The sequence below is a fragment of the Loxodonta africana genome, chromosome 25 (assembly GCF_030014295.1).
Source record: "Loxodonta africana isolate mLoxAfr1 chromosome 25, mLoxAfr1.hap2, whole genome shotgun sequence".
Lineage (NCBI taxonomy): Eukaryota > Metazoa > Chordata > Mammalia > Proboscidea > Elephantidae > Loxodonta > Loxodonta africana.
Window position 1 is genome coordinate 56,087,370 of NC_087366.1, and position 19,251 is coordinate 56,106,620.

At 44.1% G+C, this 19,251-nt stretch overlaps 1 protein-coding gene across 4 annotated transcripts in view; it reads left to right on the forward strand.

Annotated features, from left to right (window-relative positions):
• RAB3GAP2 (RAB3 GTPase activating non-catalytic protein subunit 2) overlaps positions 1–18,643 on the forward strand; it is a 106,274-nt gene extending 87,631 nt beyond the window's left edge. For all 4 annotated transcript variants that reach the window (XM_064276896.1, XM_064276894.1, XM_064276895.1 and 1 more), the window contains 8 exons: positions 1,518–1,588; positions 7,799–7,834; positions 9,120–9,194; positions 9,416–9,634; positions 13,963–14,052; positions 14,300–14,521; positions 15,587–15,745; positions 15,954–18,643. In XM_064276896.1, coding sequence (XP_064132966.1) covers positions 1,518–1,588; positions 7,799–7,834; positions 9,120–9,194; positions 9,416–9,634; positions 13,963–14,052; positions 14,300–14,521; positions 15,587–15,745; positions 15,954–16,106 — 1,025 coding nt within the window. In that variant the 3' untranslated portion in view covers positions 16,107–18,643. The remainder of the gene's footprint in view (positions 1–1,517; positions 1,589–7,798; positions 7,835–9,119; positions 9,195–9,415; positions 9,635–13,962; positions 14,053–14,299; positions 14,522–15,586; positions 15,746–15,953) is intronic.
• The last annotated feature ends 608 nt before the right edge of the window (positions 18,644–19,251 follow it).

Here is a 19,251-nt window from a genome sequence, read left to right on the forward strand (position 1 = left end):
TGTTCTCCACACGACCTTGAGCTTCTTGTAATAAATGTGCATGGTCTCCATTGGCTGCTGTACCACAGGGATTGCTCATGTCTTCTTGAAAGAAGGTTATTAATTGTTGTAGAGAAATTATGAACAGGTTGTAGGTTCCATTTAATAGGTGAATTTCATTATAAGAATTGAGGACATTATTGCTAGGCTACTTAAAAAAGTTAAAAATAAAAACTCGTTGCTTTCAAGTTTATTCTGACTCATAGCGACCCTATAGGACAGAGTAGAACTGCACCATATGGTTTCCAGGGAGTGGCTGGTGGATTTGAACTGCCAGGCTTTTGGTTAGCAGCTTGAACTCTTAACCACTGCATCACCAGGGCACACTAGGCTGCTTAGTAAGCTTAATACTACTGCAGAGACTAGGTGTTGGGCTGGGAAGAGGAGGCTGGCACCTTTATGTCTCAGTGATAACTTCCAGAGAGATTTCTTCTTTGCCTGTACCACCTTGCTGCGGGTATTCAGAGTATGAAGTCAAATTACAGAAATTTTAAAATACCTCATTTTACGTGAAGACAATTCGATAATTATTCATTTAGCTCTTCGATGTTACCTTCTTCAAAGGGAGGAAAAAGCATTTAAAGTGACTAGCTTGGAAAAAATCTTTAGATAATTCTGTCCTTATTGATAAAATTTAAGTTACCCATTGATTTCAGGCTAGTATTTCTTTAAGTTAGACCTTTACCCATTTATATATCGAGTAAGCTTCCTGATTTCTTCACAGCTTAAAAAAAAATAACTCCCTTCTAGCTGCAGAATCAGCTATGCGGGCAGTAGTCACAGCATGTGAAACGTCTGTTCACGCTGCCTAACTGACAGCTGTTTCAGAAGCTTGAGTTTTAATGCCAAACCTTACTGAATAGGGAAGTACAGATAGCCCAGAGGTGTTTTTTGTTTTTTAATTTTTATTACAGCATAAGATACATATAATAAATGTTCCATATTTTGCTTTAGTTTGGGTGGTTACTTACGGAAGAAACCTTCCTGGATTTCGAGGTTGTTTGTAGTACTTGAGTATTACCAGTAGAGCAGTTCTCAGCAATGCCGTGCATGTTGTCTGTATTCATCCGTATCGAGTGCGTACCCAGCGGTAGAACTGCTAGGTCGTGGGTAAACAGCTGCCTAGCTTTGGTGGATACTAACAAAACGTCTTCCGGTCATTTTCCCAGTTCATTATCAGCAATGTGTAGGAGTCCTGGTTGTCCCACGTCCGCATCAACACTTGGTGGTGTTAGTGGGCTTTTTTATCGTTTTAATTTTAGCCTTTCTGATACCTGTGTACTATTTCATTGTGACTTTGTAGGTTATCTTATAACCTATCATGTTGAATCTTTCCTTATGCTGGTTGGCCATTTAGATATCCTCTTATGCAACTCAGTTCTGACTTTTACAAGCTTAAGGAAAACAGTGGATTCTTGCGTGTGATGAAAGCGACAGCACACAAGCCTTTTGTTTATTACTTTTTACTTACCGTCCAGGCATCGCACTGATGGTGTGGAATACGTTCTTGGTTAAAAGGTTTTCTGCTGCCACATACTTGATGGACAAGGTAAGGTGATTTTAAAATTTCTGTACTGACTTCATGTTTGTTTCCCTCAATTAAGTGACTGATGTTAGAAAGTTTATTAACATTGGACCTTAGTAGACTATTTGATACAGAATTCTACTTATGCTAAATTAAATGTAATTTCCAATGCTGGCATTTTAATGACATGAAGGAGAGCTGGAAATCCTTAAGAAGAGAGTAACACACTGTAAATGCCCCTTAACCAGAGAGGGTGTGACTGGGTATTTATTCAAGCAGGAATTTGCGTTCAATTTTAAATTAAAACATACAAACGTACGTTTTTCTTCACTGATCTTTGAATGTGGGATCAAAATGTCTTCTTCGAATGTGAGTGTGGTGGTTAAAGTTGTGTGTTAACTTGGATGGGCCATGCTTCTCAGTGGCTTGGCAGTTACATAATGATGTAGTTTGGCAGGTATTGAATGACATAGTTTGGTAGTTATGTAATGATATAGTCATCCTTCGTGATGTGATCTGATGTGTTCAGCCAATCAGTTGTAAAGGGAGTTTCTGCAGGGGTGTGGTCTGCATCCAGTATGTTTATGGAGGTTCTGGCAAAGCTTGCTTGCTTGCTCTGGATCCTGCATCCGACTCTTCATCATCTGATCTCCAGTTCTCGGGACTTGAACCAGCTGCCTGCCATATTGCCTGCTAATCTTGGGATTCGTCAGCCTCTGCAGCTTATGAACCAGGAGCCTGCCATCTTATCTGCTGATCTTGGATTCACTGGCCTCTGCAGCCCTTGAGCCAGTGGCAAGCTGTCTAACCTGCCAGTCTTGGATTTGTCAGCCCCTGCAGCTTCATGAGTTAGGAGAAGCCTCCAGCTTGACACCTGACCCACAGACCTGGGACCTGTCAGCCTCTTCAACCACATGAGCCATTTCCTTGAGATAAATCTCTCCATATATGTAAATATATACACTTCACTGGTTTTGCATCTCTAGAGAACCCAGCCTAAGACATTTGGTACTGAGAGTATTTCTGGAGAACAAAATCATAAGGACAAGTTTTCTAAATTAGTTCTCAAGTCTGACCAGCCTTAAAGGTACTGATGACTCTGCCTCCAGTAGTAAAGAGGGTGCTGTTAATCCATGGCATGAGGTGGCAACATTAATATGTAAAATACCACCACCAGTAGGTCAAATATTGGTGAGAAGCAAGGCTCTGGGTGATCACATGTTTGATACTTTTCTACAATTTTTTTCAAAATGAGAAGCATAGGGAAGCTGGTTGGTTGGTCCTACTTTTGCTGGACAAAGTGGTGACAGAAAGAGATGAGCTCAGGGCTTCAGAGTCAAAGGTCAAGCACCACATAAAAGACCTCAGAGTTGCCACTTGTGCCCTAAAGAAAGCCTTATTTCTTGTAGTAATAGCTGGTATTTCCAAAAACCAAACTTAAGAGTCTTATCGTTAGAGTGGCAGAATTACAACACCAATTGAATTCCCAGCCTTGAAAGGTGTCTGAAGTTAAAGTGAGAGTATTGGCTGGGAAGACAGAGGATCCTGAAATTTGGGATGGAGATATAGGGTCAGATAATCAGGAAGCTGAGGACACTGAACCCTCAAGTTCCATTGAATCACTCCTGCCAACAACCAGCCCCCTGAAGAGATCACTCCATCTTTGTCTGCTAAGCCACCCTCTCTAGTAAAATCATTAGCCCTTCTGCCCCCATCTGATGACATTAACCCAGCTGTGTCTGAAGAGTCTTTGTCTGAGATGTCACCTGGGGTGGCACCTGGGGCGTTGCCTGGGCCATTGCCTGAGGTAGATGCCTTACAGAACATTACTGAATGTTCCCAGGACCCACTCCCGCCACCCATTTTTGCTTCTGGACCTATAACTAGACTTAAGTCCCAGCAAACCCCAAAAGGTAGAAAACAAAGTGTGACCCAGAAGGAGGTACATTACACTCCAGAAGAACTACATGAGTTTTCTAATATGTACAAACAGAAACCTGGGGGATACGTGTGGGAATGGCTATTAAGGGTGTGGAATAATGGCGCAGGAACATAAAGTTGGATCAGTCTGAGTTTATTGATATGGGCTCACTAAGCACAGGTTCTTCATTCACTGTTTCAAGCTCGAGAGGTTAGGAAAGGATCTATTAGTTTATTTGGTTGGTTTGCTGAAGTATAGATTGCACAATGGCCAGAAGTACCAGACCTGACTTGGTAGACTGTAGAAGAAGGTATCCAAAGGCTTAGGGAAATTGGCATGCTAGAGTGGATTTACCAGCCTAGACCCATAGACCCACACGTGGAGTACTCAGAGGACACACTTTTTACCACAACAGTGAGGAACAAGTTTGTGAAGGGAGCCCCAGCATCCTGGAAGACTGATGTGATTGCTAGTTTATGGAAGTCAGATTTGACAGTGGGATCTGCCCTAACTGAATTAAGACACCTAACTACAGTGGGGCTGGTTGGACCCCGTGGCAGCAGGGGCCAAGTGGCAGCACTCAGTCGACAAAGACGAGGTGGGCGTGGCTACAGTAACGGATGGCAGAGTCGAAGTAGTAATCGGAGTAATCTGACTTGTGTGGACTTAGTCACAGTGTCCGTAAGAGTGAAATAGATGGGAAATCTACTAAATATGTACTTGATCTGTACAGGAGCTGCTCAAGCAGCAGAATTTTAGGTTAAGTGAATGGCAGTCTAACTTGAATCACCAGAATAGAGAGTCACAGCCTCTCAGTCAACCCCCAGACTTGAGCCAGTTTACAGACCCACAGCCCCTTGAATGAAGGGAAGGCCAGGTCCCCTTGAGGGTCCCGCTACACTGTCAAAAATTTATACTGTTAACCTTTTTTCCAGCCTTCCCCAAAGGGATTTACAGCCTTTTATGAGAGTGTTCATTGGGAAAAGGAAATAATCAGACTTTTGGGAGATTACTGGACACTGGCTCTGAATTGACACTAATTCCTGGAGAGCCAAAACATCACTGTGGCCCACCTGTCAGAGTAGGGCCATATGGAGCTCAGGTGTTAATGGAGTCTTAGCCAAAACATCACTGTGGCCCACCAGTCAGAGCAGGGCCTATGGAGGTCAGGTATTAAGGGAGTCTTAGCCAGAACATCACTGTGGCCCATCTTTCAGAGTGGGGGCATAAGGAGGTCAGGTATTAATGCAATCTTAGCTGAAACATCACTGTGGCCCTCCTGTCAGAGCAGGGGCATATGGAGGTCAGGTATTAATGGAGTCTTAGCTTAGATCCCTCTCGCAGTGGGTCCAGTGGGCCTCTGAGCCCATCCTGTAGTGATTTCCCAAATTCCAGAATGCATAGTTGGAATAGATACTCTCTCTTTTTTGTTTAGCAAGTGGCAGAACCTCCACATTGGATCCCTGACAAGTAAAGGCTGCTATATTAGGAAAAGCCGAGTGGAAAGCTGTGTGTCAGCTTGGCTGAGCCATGATTCCCAGTGGTTTGGTAGTTATGTAATTATGATGTGGCAGTTAGGTAATGATGTAGTCATCCTCCATGATCTGATCTTATGTGATCAGATAATCAGTTGTAAGGGGAGTTTCCTCAGGGGTGTGGCCTGCATCCAGTATATATGGATGTCTGGCAAAGCTTGCTCACTTGCTCTGGTTCCTGCATCCTGCTCATCATCATCTGACGTCCGCTTCTTAGAACTTGAGCTAGCTGCATTCCATATTGGCTGCCAGTGTTGGGACTCATCAGACTCCGCAGCCTGTGAGTCAGCAGCCTGCCATCTTAACTGCCGATTTTAGATTCATTGGCCTCTGCAGCCTGTGAGCCAGCAACCTGCTGTCTTACCTGCCTATCTTGGGCTTGTCAGCCCCCTACATCTGTGTGACTCAGAAGCCTTCAGCCTGACATCTGACCCACAGACTTGGTACTTCCCAGCCTCTACAGCCACGTGAGCCATTTCCTTGAGATAAATCTCTTTCTCCTGTCTCTGTGTGTCTGTGTATATGTATGTATATTATACACACACACACACACACATACATAATACATACATACGTACATACACATTATGCCTTTTGCTTCTGTGCAGAGCTCAGCCTCCGACAGTGAGTCTGTTAGAGTTCTACTTTGTTTTCCTTGCATCAGCCTCACTTGTAATGCATTGCCAGTGATTTCTAGATCCTGTTTCTTTAAAGTGGTGATGCAATTGGAATGCAAAATCTTTAGGTTTTTCTAATTGATCCCTCATCCTTGTAGTGGTTTTCTCTCTTTCTAGGCCAGCAGACCGAGGATTTAGCTACTCTCCTCCGTAAGTCTTCTTAAAGCGTTCAGCATAGCATTCATAGAAGCAGCTCCCTTCTGTTTTCCTCATTTATATCTCAGCAGTTGTTTTGTCACAGTGTCTGCACAACCGCATGGGCAGATCTGGGAAGGAACATACCATGTCGGCAGAGGACTCGGGTGGTGGGAGCAGAGGCCACCAGAGTTGCCTTGTAGCCCAAGCAACGCGTGTGTCACAGGCCAGCTGAGAGCGTAGGTTAACCTGGCAAATCTGTGAGGGGGACGCAGCTTAGAAGAACTGCTGCTGTAATGCCAGCACGTTCTTTTCAGTTTAGAGGGACAGCCGTTCCTAAACCGCAACTAGCAGGACACCTCCCAGCCACTTTAGGCCCCTGCCCCCTTAGAACTGCTTACTTTAGGGTCACTAGTGATATTTTTTTAGCTAAATCTGTTCTTTCCTCTGTGTTCATCTTTCTTACCCACTTAAGTACTTCTTTCCCCAAACTCATTCCTTTTGGCTTTCTGATACTGTTCTAGTCTACTTCACCTCTGATTCCTTCTCTGAGATAATACCAAAAAGTATCTTGTATGTGCATTACTGTTTACGGATTCCCAGCATTCTCACATCCACTGTACGTTTGATCCTCACAACTAGGACTTGGGTGCCAACTGTCCTGAACTGGGAAGCAGAGGGTTCAACAAATATTTATTTTAATCAGTAACTCTTACGTGCCAAGGACTGTGCTAGATTCTGGGGCTGCAGAGATAAGTCACAGTCCCTGCCTCAAAGTACTCACAGTCTGAAAGTCGGGTAAATGACAATAGGGTGGCGCTGGGTCACAGAAGAGGAAGTAACAAGACAAGAGGAAGTAACAAGACAAGGGGAAGATTCTCAGCTAAATTTCGAAGGGTGAGGCCTTTATGAACCAATAAAAAGCTGGAGCAAGGAAACTTAGGCCAACAAAGGTCCGGGAGATTTGAGGCGGTGACTGGGTTCAGAGAACTGCGTGCAGTGTAGTCCGCTTGGAGCATAGGCTGTAGGAAGCAGGGATGCTGAACGTGAAGAGCTCTGTGCAGGCTGTGGACTTCTAGTGATACGCGTAAGCTGGTGCGCAGAGGGCCTGGCAGCGTGGTAGGGCTCAGTAAATGGTAGCTGTTATTTGATCTCAGAGATTCTGGGGCTGTCGTAAGCAGAGAAATGGCGTGCTCAGTCTTGCATTCTTGAAGATGATTCTGGCAACAGTGTAAAATACGTTGGGGTTGGGTGGGCTGTTTGGTTGTCCAAAGACTGTTGGCGTGATGTCGGTGCAGTGTAATGAGGGCTGAGTGTTGTGTCCTGGAACCTCTCCTGCCGTTGTTTCTGTCTTGGGACTCTCTTGTCTCATGGGGTGGATGTCCCTGAAGGGCAGAACTGTGATCTCCCACTTACTACTCTATCAGGCAGATGTGTGTAGAGTAGGAGATAAACTGATTTTCTGGGCTGGGAATGTAACTCCTGACTGCTTTAAATTGTGCTTCTTGTCTTTCTGACCATTTAAAACTGCTGTGTGTGTTTATCAACAAGCAAAATTGTTAACTGCTTTTATGAATAACCTTGGTGGGGGGAGGTTCTGGGTTTTAAGACAACGCTGTCTGTCATTTGATTGTGCAAAGTACAGGTCAGGTTTTAGAAAAATTTTTCTTAGTAGTTCAAGTAGACAGTTTATTTTTGAAAAGGATTGTTTGTGAGCCCAGTGGGTTTTATAAAACTAATGTCTCCTTTGGGGGTATATTTTTAAGTTCCACCACAAAATTAATTGCACTGTGTTATAAATGAATTATCACAGTTCATGAGCCAACAGTTAATTGGTGAAGGGTTGCCACATTTATTTGTAGCTGCACTATTTTTTAAGTGTGGCTGTTTTTACTTCCTGTACCATAGTAATCCCTTTTTATTTAAATTATTAAAGAATAAAGCATTTTGTGTCTTTCTGTCTCAGGTTGGAAAATCACCAAAGGATAGGCTGTGCCGAAGGGTAAGTGCACCCCCTTACCTGGAAAGTAGTTGTCAGCCTGCACTTTGTAGCTAGGACCTCATTAGCTGAAGGGCGGACGTTGCCTGTTACCCTTTGCTGGCATACCAGGAGATAATGAAAATGGAAAGAGAATACCTGTATTAAGGAGATTGGTCATGAACCATCATGGCCAGCTTTAATTCACCTTTCCAGACTGTCAGCACGTTTAAGCTGTGTTTTCACAAGATGTGTTCAACTTTGGACTGTGGGCGGGAGATCACATGCTGCCATTGCTGCAGATGTTTTCTCCCCTTGACATTAGAATGTATTCTCTTGCCCATTGCAGCGTCCAGCATCAGATTAAAGCGGGTTCACGAGTAGTGAATTGGATCTACCCAGATGTGATAACTATTGTACAAACGGGCATTAATCTTCAGTAACGTCCTGGGGTTGGATTTGAGGCCACTGATCAATAGCGCTGGCTTTTGCTCAGAACTTTGAAGTTGTTCTCATTTCAAATATCTTAAGAAATGTTGGGACACATGAATCTAGCTGTTATAGGTCTTCGGTCCCGAAAAATCAGAATTGTTTAAGAATTCTTCTGGCATGCTACAGTTTATGTATATATGTGCATGTATGTGAGAGTGTAATCATTTATTCACTTCGGAGATCTGAGGAACTTACTGGTCGCTAGTTTAACACAAACGGTATGTGACTGCAGTGGCCGTGGGTGATGGGCCTTTTAACAGTCAACTAGGACAGTCTCTTTTGCCTCCACCATTTGTCTGGCATTTAGTTCACGAGCTTGGGGATGCTGAGGAACTGCTAAGAGTTGGGGTTTATGCTAGTCTTCTTCAGCAGGTCCAGTTCAGTCCCTAAAAGCCTCTATGAAACCAGACTGAGTTTTCTTCAAGGTTTCCAGGTTGGACTCTGGTGTGTGTATCTTGCCCGTACCCCAGTGGTTTGGCTATCAGATACCTCAGCAAGCTGGACCATGGTGCTTCCCCAGGAGTCCACAGTCTGGAGTACCTGAGGAGGCTGGGCCTGTTCAGTCCACAGGAGCCTGCCCTAATGGGATAAAGTGTATAGTAGTACCACTTTTTTTTTTTTGAAGCCTAATTTTAGAATTGCTTCAGTCTAAACAATCTAAAGAAAGGAATTCAAATGCATTAATGCCTTGACTTTAAGTCCAAGCCTTTCTCTCCATGTGGAGTCACTTGAACGGGTGCACTGTGTTGTTTCTGCTTTTCTCGTAGTAACTGTGGAGGTTCTGCTGCAGGGCTAACTGCGTTCTTTCTTCAAACAGGATGTGGGGATGAGCGACACAGCGGTGACATGTTTCCTGGGCTCCTGCCTGGACCTTCTTCAGACCTTAATGGAGGTAAAAGGGACTCACGTCCATAGGAAGAGCCTCTTGACTTACGCCTTAAAAATAATAGTGCTTCTTACTGGGTAGACAGTGTGTGCTTTTTACTGCAATTCAGTTAAAAAAATTAATACATATATATGAGTTTGCACCTTGCATCTGGTAAACTCAGTAGGCTGTTGGCAAGCTATTCTTCCTCCATTTCTGAGCCCAGTTCTCTGTTCTCAAACCCTCAGGCGGATGTTAGCAGGGATGAAATGCAGGCACCCGTCCTGGATACTGAGGACGCCTGGCTCTCTGTCGAAGGCCCCACCTCAATAGTGGAGCTGGCCCTCGAGCAGAAGCACATCCACTACCCGCTGGTGGAGCACCACTCGGTCCTTTGCTCCATCCTGTATGCAGTCATGAGGTTTGCCCTCAAGTCTGTGAAGCCACTGTCACTTTTTGATAGCAAGGTAAGCACCTCAAAGGATTTCAGAGCTATTCTGGAGTCGCGGCTTTCGCAGGCACATAGACTCTTATTTGACGCTGTTCAGTACTTTCGTACAGGGTTCTTCATTGGGGAGTCCCCTGCTCCCTTATTCCCCACCAGATTCCCTGTTCATGCCTTTTTATTCTTCTCATCTATCCTGAAATACTCATGTTCCACAGAGTGTTGCCCTCAGCCATCTCCTTTTCTCATTCTGTGTGTTCTTCCTGAGGAGACTCATTTCTCCCTTTGTATATCTCCAGGTCTGACCTAGCCCCAGAGTTGGAGGCTCATATTTGTAATTGAATGTCTGCATATTTCTATCGAATGTCTCTCTGAATGCCCTGTGGGACTTCAAACATTTCATGCCTGAAATACATCTTCATACCTTCACACCCCCCTGGCCCTGGTCTGAGTTTGCTGTTCCCCCTGAATTCCCTCTTGGTTAGTTGATTACTGATGCCGCCGTGGGCGCAGTGGCCAGGCTACAAAGCTTGAAATTGTCTGGCTCAGTTCCCTGCTTCAAGGCCCACATTCCTTATCAATGCATTCTTGTAACTTCCTCCTTAGAACGAGGTCTGTCCATTCCTCCCCATTGCTTTAGTTGAGGCCACTTCAGCGTTCCTTTGGCTATCACCACAGCCTCCCGCCTAGTCGCCCTACCTCGTTCTGTCTGCCCAACCCCACACTGCCACAGCTGTCTTGCCAAAGCACAGATCGGATCGTTTCAGTTCCATGCCTGGGACTTCTTGGCGCCCCTGCAGGATGAAAGGCCTTCACAGTATGGCTGCTGTGGAGAAACCAAAAGCCAAACCCATTGCCTTCGAGTCAGTTCTGACTCATAGCGAGCCCTGGAAGACAGAGCAGAACTGCCCAGTAGGGTCTGTGCTGAGCGGCTGGTAGGTTTAAACTGCTGACCCTCTGGTTAGCAGACAGATGCTTAACCACTGCGCCACCAGGGCTCCCTACTGTTGATAAAGAGGGGGTCAATACCCAAAACCCTTTTCTTCCCCACTCAGGTTCAAAACGAGAGGCAGAGATAGGGTTCAGTTACAGATTAAAATGCCAACTTTATCACTTAGCTTATTACTGACAAAAGCTGGGTTGGAGAACACAGCGTCAATTTGTGGACACGAGGGCTTCTTATTCACTTTCCCATTAGAGATTGCACACTCAAGCACAGGCCCAGCTGCAGGCTTCCCCTTTGGGACCGGCTCTGTAGGAGCACTGTGTGTGCTCCTGGCCAGGTGAGCTGAGAATGCTCAGGCCTCACAGACTCTGTCAGTCCCGGGAGAGGGGCAGCAGGCGGGTGACCTGCACTGTGATTCCAGATGGAACACCTGCGGGGGGAGCCCGGCAGGGGGGCTTCCTCAGCAGCCACGCCTACCTTTCTGGCCCACATCAGCTGTTCCCCTCTGGCACCCTGTGCTGCAGCCACTGTTGACAACCCCCCATCCTTCAGAGAAATCACGTTATCACTTGGTGTCATGTGTGTTCCGTTTTCACAGGCAGCCATTTTTTATGTCTGGCCCGTTTCTTCTCCAAACTCTTTGCCTGCACTCAAGGCTGAACTTGCCACCTTTCCCTGTGTTCCCCCTCTGTGGCCATGCCTGTTGCAAGGTGGGAGCTCAGTGTTTAATGCATTTATGATTCAGGGAGTGTTGAGAAAAGGTTCAGGGTGCAGGCTGCAGGCTAGACGGGAGGAGACAGGGTAGGGTTGGGGAGACTTGCGGGCAGGAGCTGTGGGAGGCAGTGAGAATCAGGAAGGCATCTGAGGAATCACGAACCTAGTGACAAGCTGGGCCCAGAGCTGAAGGAGACCGGAGTTAAAGTTAAACCCAGGTTCAAGATTGGGAGACTGGGCGTGTCATTTACAAAAAGTCCATTTAGCAAGATTATGGACACGTTGAGTTTGAGGGTATCTCTAAAGGGAAATGACACGTAAAGAAATTTGTTTCTAATAAGCAGCATTTAACATTTCCATCCCTATCATTTACTTTTAAAAGTTAGACAAGAAGTCTGATAGCAAATTTTAATCTTCCTAATAAATTAGCATTAAATGTATTTTGAAAGAATTATATCTTTCATTTGAGTTTGAAAAAGGCTGCTTAGAAGTTAAAAAACAAAACAGAAAAATCGAAATAAAGTGCCTAGCTTAGAACCTCCCTCTAAAAACCCTCCTGCTCCACCTTCCCCTCACCCCTCCCCGAGATGGACTGTGAGTCTCTGAGGACTGACATTCTCAGCTCAATGCCTCCCATCCCCTCTTTAGGGAGGGAGCCTTCTCGTGGGGAGCACGCGGCTGCTCCTACAGGGCTGGTCCAAAAGGGGAAGCCTACAGCTGGGCCTCTCGGCTTGTGCTTGAGTGTGCAGTCTCTAACGTGAAGGTGAAATAAGCCCACACGTCCACAAACCAGGAAACCCTGGCGGTGTAGTGGTTGAGTGCTACGGCTGCTAACCAAAGGGTCGGCAGTTCGAATCCGCCAGGCGCTCCTTGGAAGCTCTGTGGGGCAGTTCTACTCTGTCCTATAGGGTCACTATGAGTCGGAATCGACTCGACGGCACTGGGTTTTTTTTGGCCCACAAACCTATGTTGTTGGTGGAACCAGAGCACATTCAGAATTGGATAATCACAATGTGATTAAATTAGTCTCAATCCATATCCTGCGGAGATGACCCGAGACAGCTGTGTGATTCGTGTCTGCAAATAAGAGGCAGTGTGGTTTGCTGGGAGTCCCTGGGCCGTGCAAACTGTTAATGCACTCAGCTGCTTACCAAAATGTGGTAGGTTTAGGTCCACCCAGAAGGACCTTGGAAGAAAAGCCTGTCAACTTATTTCTGAAAAAGTAGCCATGGACACACACAATCAACTCAGCAGTACCTGCTTTGGTGGCCAGTGAAACAGATTCCCAGCTCTGCCATTTACTAGCCGGAATTTAGTTTCTCATAGGCTGTTTTCTCGTTCGGAAAGGGGAGATGATTCATGATCCCAGTGCCTACCTCATGGGGTTGTGCGGGTTAAATGGTATACTCAACATAAAGTACTTAGCAGTGTCTGGAACATAGGACATAGAAAATAATTGCACACACACACCCCACCCCAAAGGCCCTCATGTGGAACAGCCCCTTGTATCTAAATTCGCCGGGTGGAAACTACAGTAAGATTGAGGATGTGTGGAAAAACTTTGAAACAGTGATGTTTAAAACGTAATGAGTGGCCCCAGGAAGTCTGGTGTTCCTCGTTACTAGAGCTGAGTAGCTTTACTCAGCAGTCACACTAGATGATCTATCTAGAATCACAGATGACTGGGTCTAGGGGTCTACAAGGTTCTTTAGAGAGTATCTGGGATTTCTTGTTCGCAAATGGAGAAACAGTACCTCAGGATAGTGGCGTCATTTGTACAAGATAACTTAGTCAGAAGTGGTGGACCTGGGACCAGAGCCTGGACCTTCTCCCTTGAAGGCCAGTGCTCTTTTCTCTCTCCTACATTTCCTTCTAAGAAACTTCTGAAATCTGATTCTCTGATATTGTCTTTTCAGACACATCTGTTCTCTTAAACAAGGCGTTTTTAAACAAATCAAGTATTTGTCAAAGGATTTGGAGTATTCTCTATGCATTATCTATTAGTTGAGTAACAAATTATCCCAAACCTTAGCAGCTTAAAATAAACATTTATTAACTAATGGTTTTTATGGATCAGGAATCTGGGTTCCCCTTATCTAGGTGCCCCTGGCTCAGGTCCTCTCATGAGGTTGCAGTTAGGGTGTTGTCCAGGGCCACAGTCCTGAAGGTTCAGCTGGGATGGGGTGGGGAGGTCCACATTCAAGCTGACATGGTTGCTGGCAGAATTCAGTTCCTTGCCACATAGGCCTCTTCTGGGGCAGCTCACAACATGGCAGCTGACTTCTCTCAGAGTGAGAATGAATGTGCGCTCACAAGGTGGAAGCCACAGCTGACTTCCCAGAGTGAGAATGAATGTGCGCTCACAAGGTGGAAGCCGCAGCCCTTTGTAACCCAATCTTGGCAGTGATAGGCTACCACATCTGCGGAATTCTGTGTGTTAGAAGCTGATCACCAGCCCACACTCAAGGGGAGTGGTTTACACAAGGCAGTTACACAAGGCTGCCTACCACACACTAGATAATTGTTATGAAAACGAAATAAAATTCCAAAATTTATTGTTTGAGAGAAAATAAAAATCAATCGTGAGTTATTTCTGATTAAACAACTTAGTTTTTAAATATTTCCCTTTCTTTCTCCTCCCTAAATAGTAATCCACACTCATCATTTTTTTATCTCTTCTCTCTCTTTAGGGAAAAAATGCATTTTTCAAAGATCTAACATCAATTCAGTTATTACCTAGTGGGGAAATGGATCCAAATTTTATTTCTGTACGACAACAGGTAAATTAGTTATTAGGTTTTTTGTTTCTTGTGAAAAAATAGTAAAACAAAAATCTAGCTGGCCTTTAAGGACGACCACATCCAGGGTGTTCCTTTTATGTGCTCCTTTTTGATAACTGAACAATTTTAGTGGAAAAGCCACTCGAATTGACAGAAGAGCCAACAGTTACTTTGATTTAGGTGTTTTTGAAGGAAAGCAGATACTAACAAAAAAAACGTTGCTATATCTGTTTTGTCCATTTTCAAGTTTTTGCTGAAAGTTGTTAGTGCGGCTGTCCGGGCCCAGCATTCAGGTGTGAACGACAGAGATCCCTCAGAAGAGGCAGTGACCACTCCTTTTTGGAAAGACCAAGATTGGCCGGTTCTAGCTGTGGATTTAGCACATCACCTTCAAGTTAACGAAGACATTGTCAGAAGACATTACGTGGGGGAGCTGTACAACCACGGCGTCGACCACTTGGGAGAAGAGGTAATGACGACCCTATGAATGCTAACTGCACTCAAGTTACAAACTTGATCGTTGGAGTCAAGAATCAGTAAAGTATCCAACAAAGCTTTCCGCTTTTCCTTTTGTTAGAACTTCTGGGCATAAAACTAGAACAACAAAATATTAGAAAATAAAACCGTAACCAGATTTCCTGTTTCCAGTCAATACTTACAGATTCCTGCAGTGTGCCAGGCCTGTTCTACCCACAGGGATACAGCAGTGAACAAAATGCTCAAGGCTCCCTTCTCACCAGGAACTGGTACTTTACCAGTTGGAGCAAAGGTTTCTTATTGAGTGATCAGTGCTATGACTAAAATAGGATGATACGGATCAACAGGAGCTACTGCAAGGACCCCTGGCGGTGCAGCTATGGCCCCTAGCTCCAAAAGGTCAGCCGTTAGAGTCTACCAGCAGCTCCTCAGAAACCCTATGGGGCACTTCTGCTCTGTCCTACAGGGTGGCTGAGTCAGCATCAACTTGACAGCAGTAAGTTTGGTTTTTTTGGTTTACTACAAGGATAGTCACAGAAGGTGACATTTGAACTGAGCCCCCAAGGATAAGCAGCAGCCAGCCACTCAGAAGACTGGGGGAGCAGTGCGTGAGACAGAATGAGAAGTACAAAGGTCTTCGGGTGGGAACTAGCTTTGCGAGGTTCAGGACAAGAAGGGCCAGTGCGGCTGACCATAGTAAGCAAGGGGTCAAGAACTGTGAGATGAGGTGGGCAGGCTGGTAGGGGCCAGACCACAGAAAGTCGGAGCCCACGGTTACTCCAGGTGTATGCAGACGCCATTGGCGGGATTGGAGCAGTCGAGATGTGATCTCACAGAATTCTTTCTTTGCCAGAAGCTTGAAGAAGACTCAATGTATAGTCAGTCAGACTGAATTGATAAGCAGAAGTTTGGGTTATGAATGGTAACTTTGGCATTGACTCTGGTTGTATACATGCCCATAGCTCAAAAATGAACTAGAATCTCTTGACTGGCAACCCCTTTCCTGAAGTAAATGAATCTGCTAGCTTTTACCTTGTCTCCATGTTCATATCCTCAGGCTATTCTCCAGGTCCAGGACAAGGAAGTCCTTGCCTCTCAGCTGCTCCTGTTGATAGGGCAAAGGCTGGCTTATGCACTCTTCCACACCCAGACAAGAGAAGGAATGGAGCTGCTTGCCAGGCTCCCGCCCACACTGTGTACTTGGCTGAAAGCAATGGTAAGAACAACAGAATGGCTAAGGCAAAAGGTCAGTGGATGTTTCCATAAATGCATATTTAATAAGTTAGGAGATTTAAGGTTTAATTTAAAGAAAGAGTTCCAAAGAAAACCATTTTTATTGGGAAACAACTGTATAGTAAGTCAGTAACAATAACTGTTTAGCTGTATGTAACTGATGGGTTATTTTTTTTGTGCCCCATTTGCAGGACCCCCACGGTCTCCAAAACACTGCAGTGCCAATTGCAACAACAGCTAAACTAGTTAATAAAGTCATTGAGCTTTTGCCAGAAAACCACGGGCAGTACAGTCTAGCCTTACACCTTATTGAAGCTGTGGAAGCCATATCTATTCCTTCATGACACCTCCCCACTGGGCTAATGATAATGAAAACAGTCTTAAAATGGTGTGATTATAACATGAGTTAGTGCATGGTTATTTTACATAGTGAGATCGGGAATTTTGTGAAGGGAGTATGTCTTTTTTTTGTAAAATAAATAAAGATGTATATTACTTTTTAGTCCTGGTTAAATTCCACTCCTTTGGTTAATACTGAAGATGAAATATAAGTGAATATCAATTATACCATAATTACTAACACAAGTGTTTTACTGTTTATTTCTAATTCAAGTACTTAAGTAGCTTTATTGTAAAACTTTGCCGTATTTAAAATTGGTTATAATTTAGATTGTCCTTATTATAAGATTATATATTTCATACTTAAAACATTATTGTTGTAATTAAATTTATGTGGTTCACATACAGTCCCCATCAGTAAAGGCGGAGAAGCAGCCCCTCTTGAATTAATGAGTGTCGGGAAAACGCATTTCTCCTGCTGAGTCCCCTGCTGGGCTGTGCCTGTGAGTCCTGGATGCTGACAGGCTCCTTTCTCAGAGGTTCTGCGGCCGTCAGAGGTGCATGGCCTTGCTTGTGGACGAGGAATGGGTTTTCAGGGTCATCAGACTCATCACAGAGGACACTAGAAAGAACCCTTAACCTGTTGCCAAAACTGAGAATCTGAAATGTAGGACCAACATGGCAAAATTCATTATAATGTGAGTTAAGATCTGCTTTTTGCCAAGGTTCAAAGCTGTATCCACATCAGGTACTTGTAAAAATGTATTATCTTGTAAAACCTGTGTAAAAAAGGGCAGAAATGCCAAAAAATCTTAAATCCAACTTTATTTTTCCTACAAGTGTTTAGAAATGTCTGCTCTGGGATTTGGTAATGCTCTGTGTCCTGGGGACCGTTAAGAAGATGCTTTGTCACACTACAGCTTTAGCAAACCTACCTCACAGCTGATTGAGAGGATACAATACAACTGATCTCCTACCCTGCAGTGCCTCGAGCAGTCCAAAGCTGAATAAGTATGCTGACTAAAACCAAGTTAACCAAAACTCTGTAAAAAGTGCTTTGAGCTCTACAGATACCAAGTAGTCATTATGGTGTATACCTTTGGAATGCAGCCATACAGTGCAGTTATTGATGCCACCGACCAGTTGTTAGTCTCATTGTGATACAGAAGTTTGTTTCTTCATTTCCTGTAAAAAGCCAGTTCTACCAACTGTACAAAGTCCTTCAGGGATATAAGGGAAAACGTGGATGTTTAGGGATATTCCAGGGATATTCTTTTTAACTAAAAGATGACATCCAAATCAGAACTTACCTTGCTAAAACTTAATTACCGTTTAAGTAACTACCAAATTGAAAATCTTGAAGATAAATTTTTAAGCTCAGCAGTGGGGTGGGCCTGCATGTCTGGTGGAGGCACCTATTCTGACCCAGGAGCATTTAAGTTGTCTGAGGAGCGGGGTGGGCCTACGTGTCTCGTGGAGGCACCCACTCTGAGCAGGAGCATTTAAGCTGTGTGAGGAGCGGGGTGGGCCTGTGTGTCTGGTGGAGGCACCCACTCTGACCAGGAGCATTTAAGCTGTCTGAGGAGTGTGGTGGGCCTGCAGGTCTGGTGGAGGCGCCCACTCTGACTAGGAGCAGCACTGAGATGGCCTGATGTTAGACTACCCTCCCCTAGCCTCTTCTTGGATCCTGCTGTACCGCCAGACACATTGATGAGATTTCTTGTAAATTATTGAGATTTTATATAGTCACTTGTTATATGTATCCTAAGAAATTAGTTTTTCCCATAGTTTTTCTAAATACTCTCAAAGCAGTATGAATTTAGGAGGCTGATCAAAAAAAAAAAAAACTTGCAATTATTAGATAATAAAACTGGTTTAACTTACTGCAGCAGGACACGCACTCAAGTCTGAGAATAGTGAAGAGTATAAATGAGCCGAGATTCAGCTGAGAACCATGACGCAGATCACCAAGTCTCTAGTTAGAGTTGTAACATGAAAACTTAACGTTTCTAGAAATTAAAAAATCAAATTCTAAAGTGTTTGGTTAAGAAAATCAAAGAACTTACTATTTCATCAAGGGCTTTAAAAAAAATCTTATAGGAAGAAGAAAAATAAACACCTGCGTAACAACAAAGAGCCGTAAGTAAAAGACGCAGATTTTCTGTAGAGCAGGTGGCTTCTGCAGGAAAGTCACTGATGGGAAACCAACACCCAGACTGTCATGGTTTCCTAGATATCCCGCCATCCCCACACCTTTCCTCGTTAACGTTAAACCGGCATCACGTACCTGTTAAATTAACGCCATCATATAATGCTGAAAGAAAATAAATGTTCCAATAATCCAAACTCGGGCGCTACCAGCTGTGCCCGACTAGAGGGCTGGTTAAATGTAGATGAGGAGACAGAACCAAGCTTCTAAATGCCTCATACTGAGACAGAAGAGAGTTTCACCTTTGTTACAAAACGTCATCTACAGTCGAAATAATGGATACTGTTACATTGAAGTTGCTTCATTAAAAAAAAAAAAAAATCCAATTTAAAATAACAGAAAAGCCAGATTTAATAATATTATACTTATGTTGAATATAACGTTTAATATGACACTCAGAAGTTGCTGTGGTCCATCTCATTTATAGCAGACACGTAAAGTACTTTACAGCAATAGGGACAGCCCCCACTCAGCCTGACAGAATGGGATTGTTGGGCTTCTGCAGTTAGATTTCTGCTGAATAGAATTTACCTTAGAAAGGTTCTAATCCAATGCTGAACTGTTCATAAAATGCTCTGTTATCCACTGTAATGTACTGTAAGTAGTGGAATTCTGTATATACTGCTATTTTCTGTCTGTCCATTGTTGTGAACTTATGTAAAATAGTGAAATAAACTTTCTGCTTTCATATTGTTTTCTTACCATGCATAAATGTAAATACTGAGGGATTTTTTTTCTCCTGTGGTGTAACAAATTAGGTGGTGCTCTTTTCTTTCCAATCCAAACAAAAAACCTAGCAATTCTGAACATGTTGACGTTTCCTAGTGAAGGCAGAAGGAAAGTCTTCATCCCTTAAGAAAACACATCTGCCACTCCCCTGCAGAACCACTTTTTTTTCACCTGATACCACCCAAACCTTCTGCACCAACATCAGTCAGCAG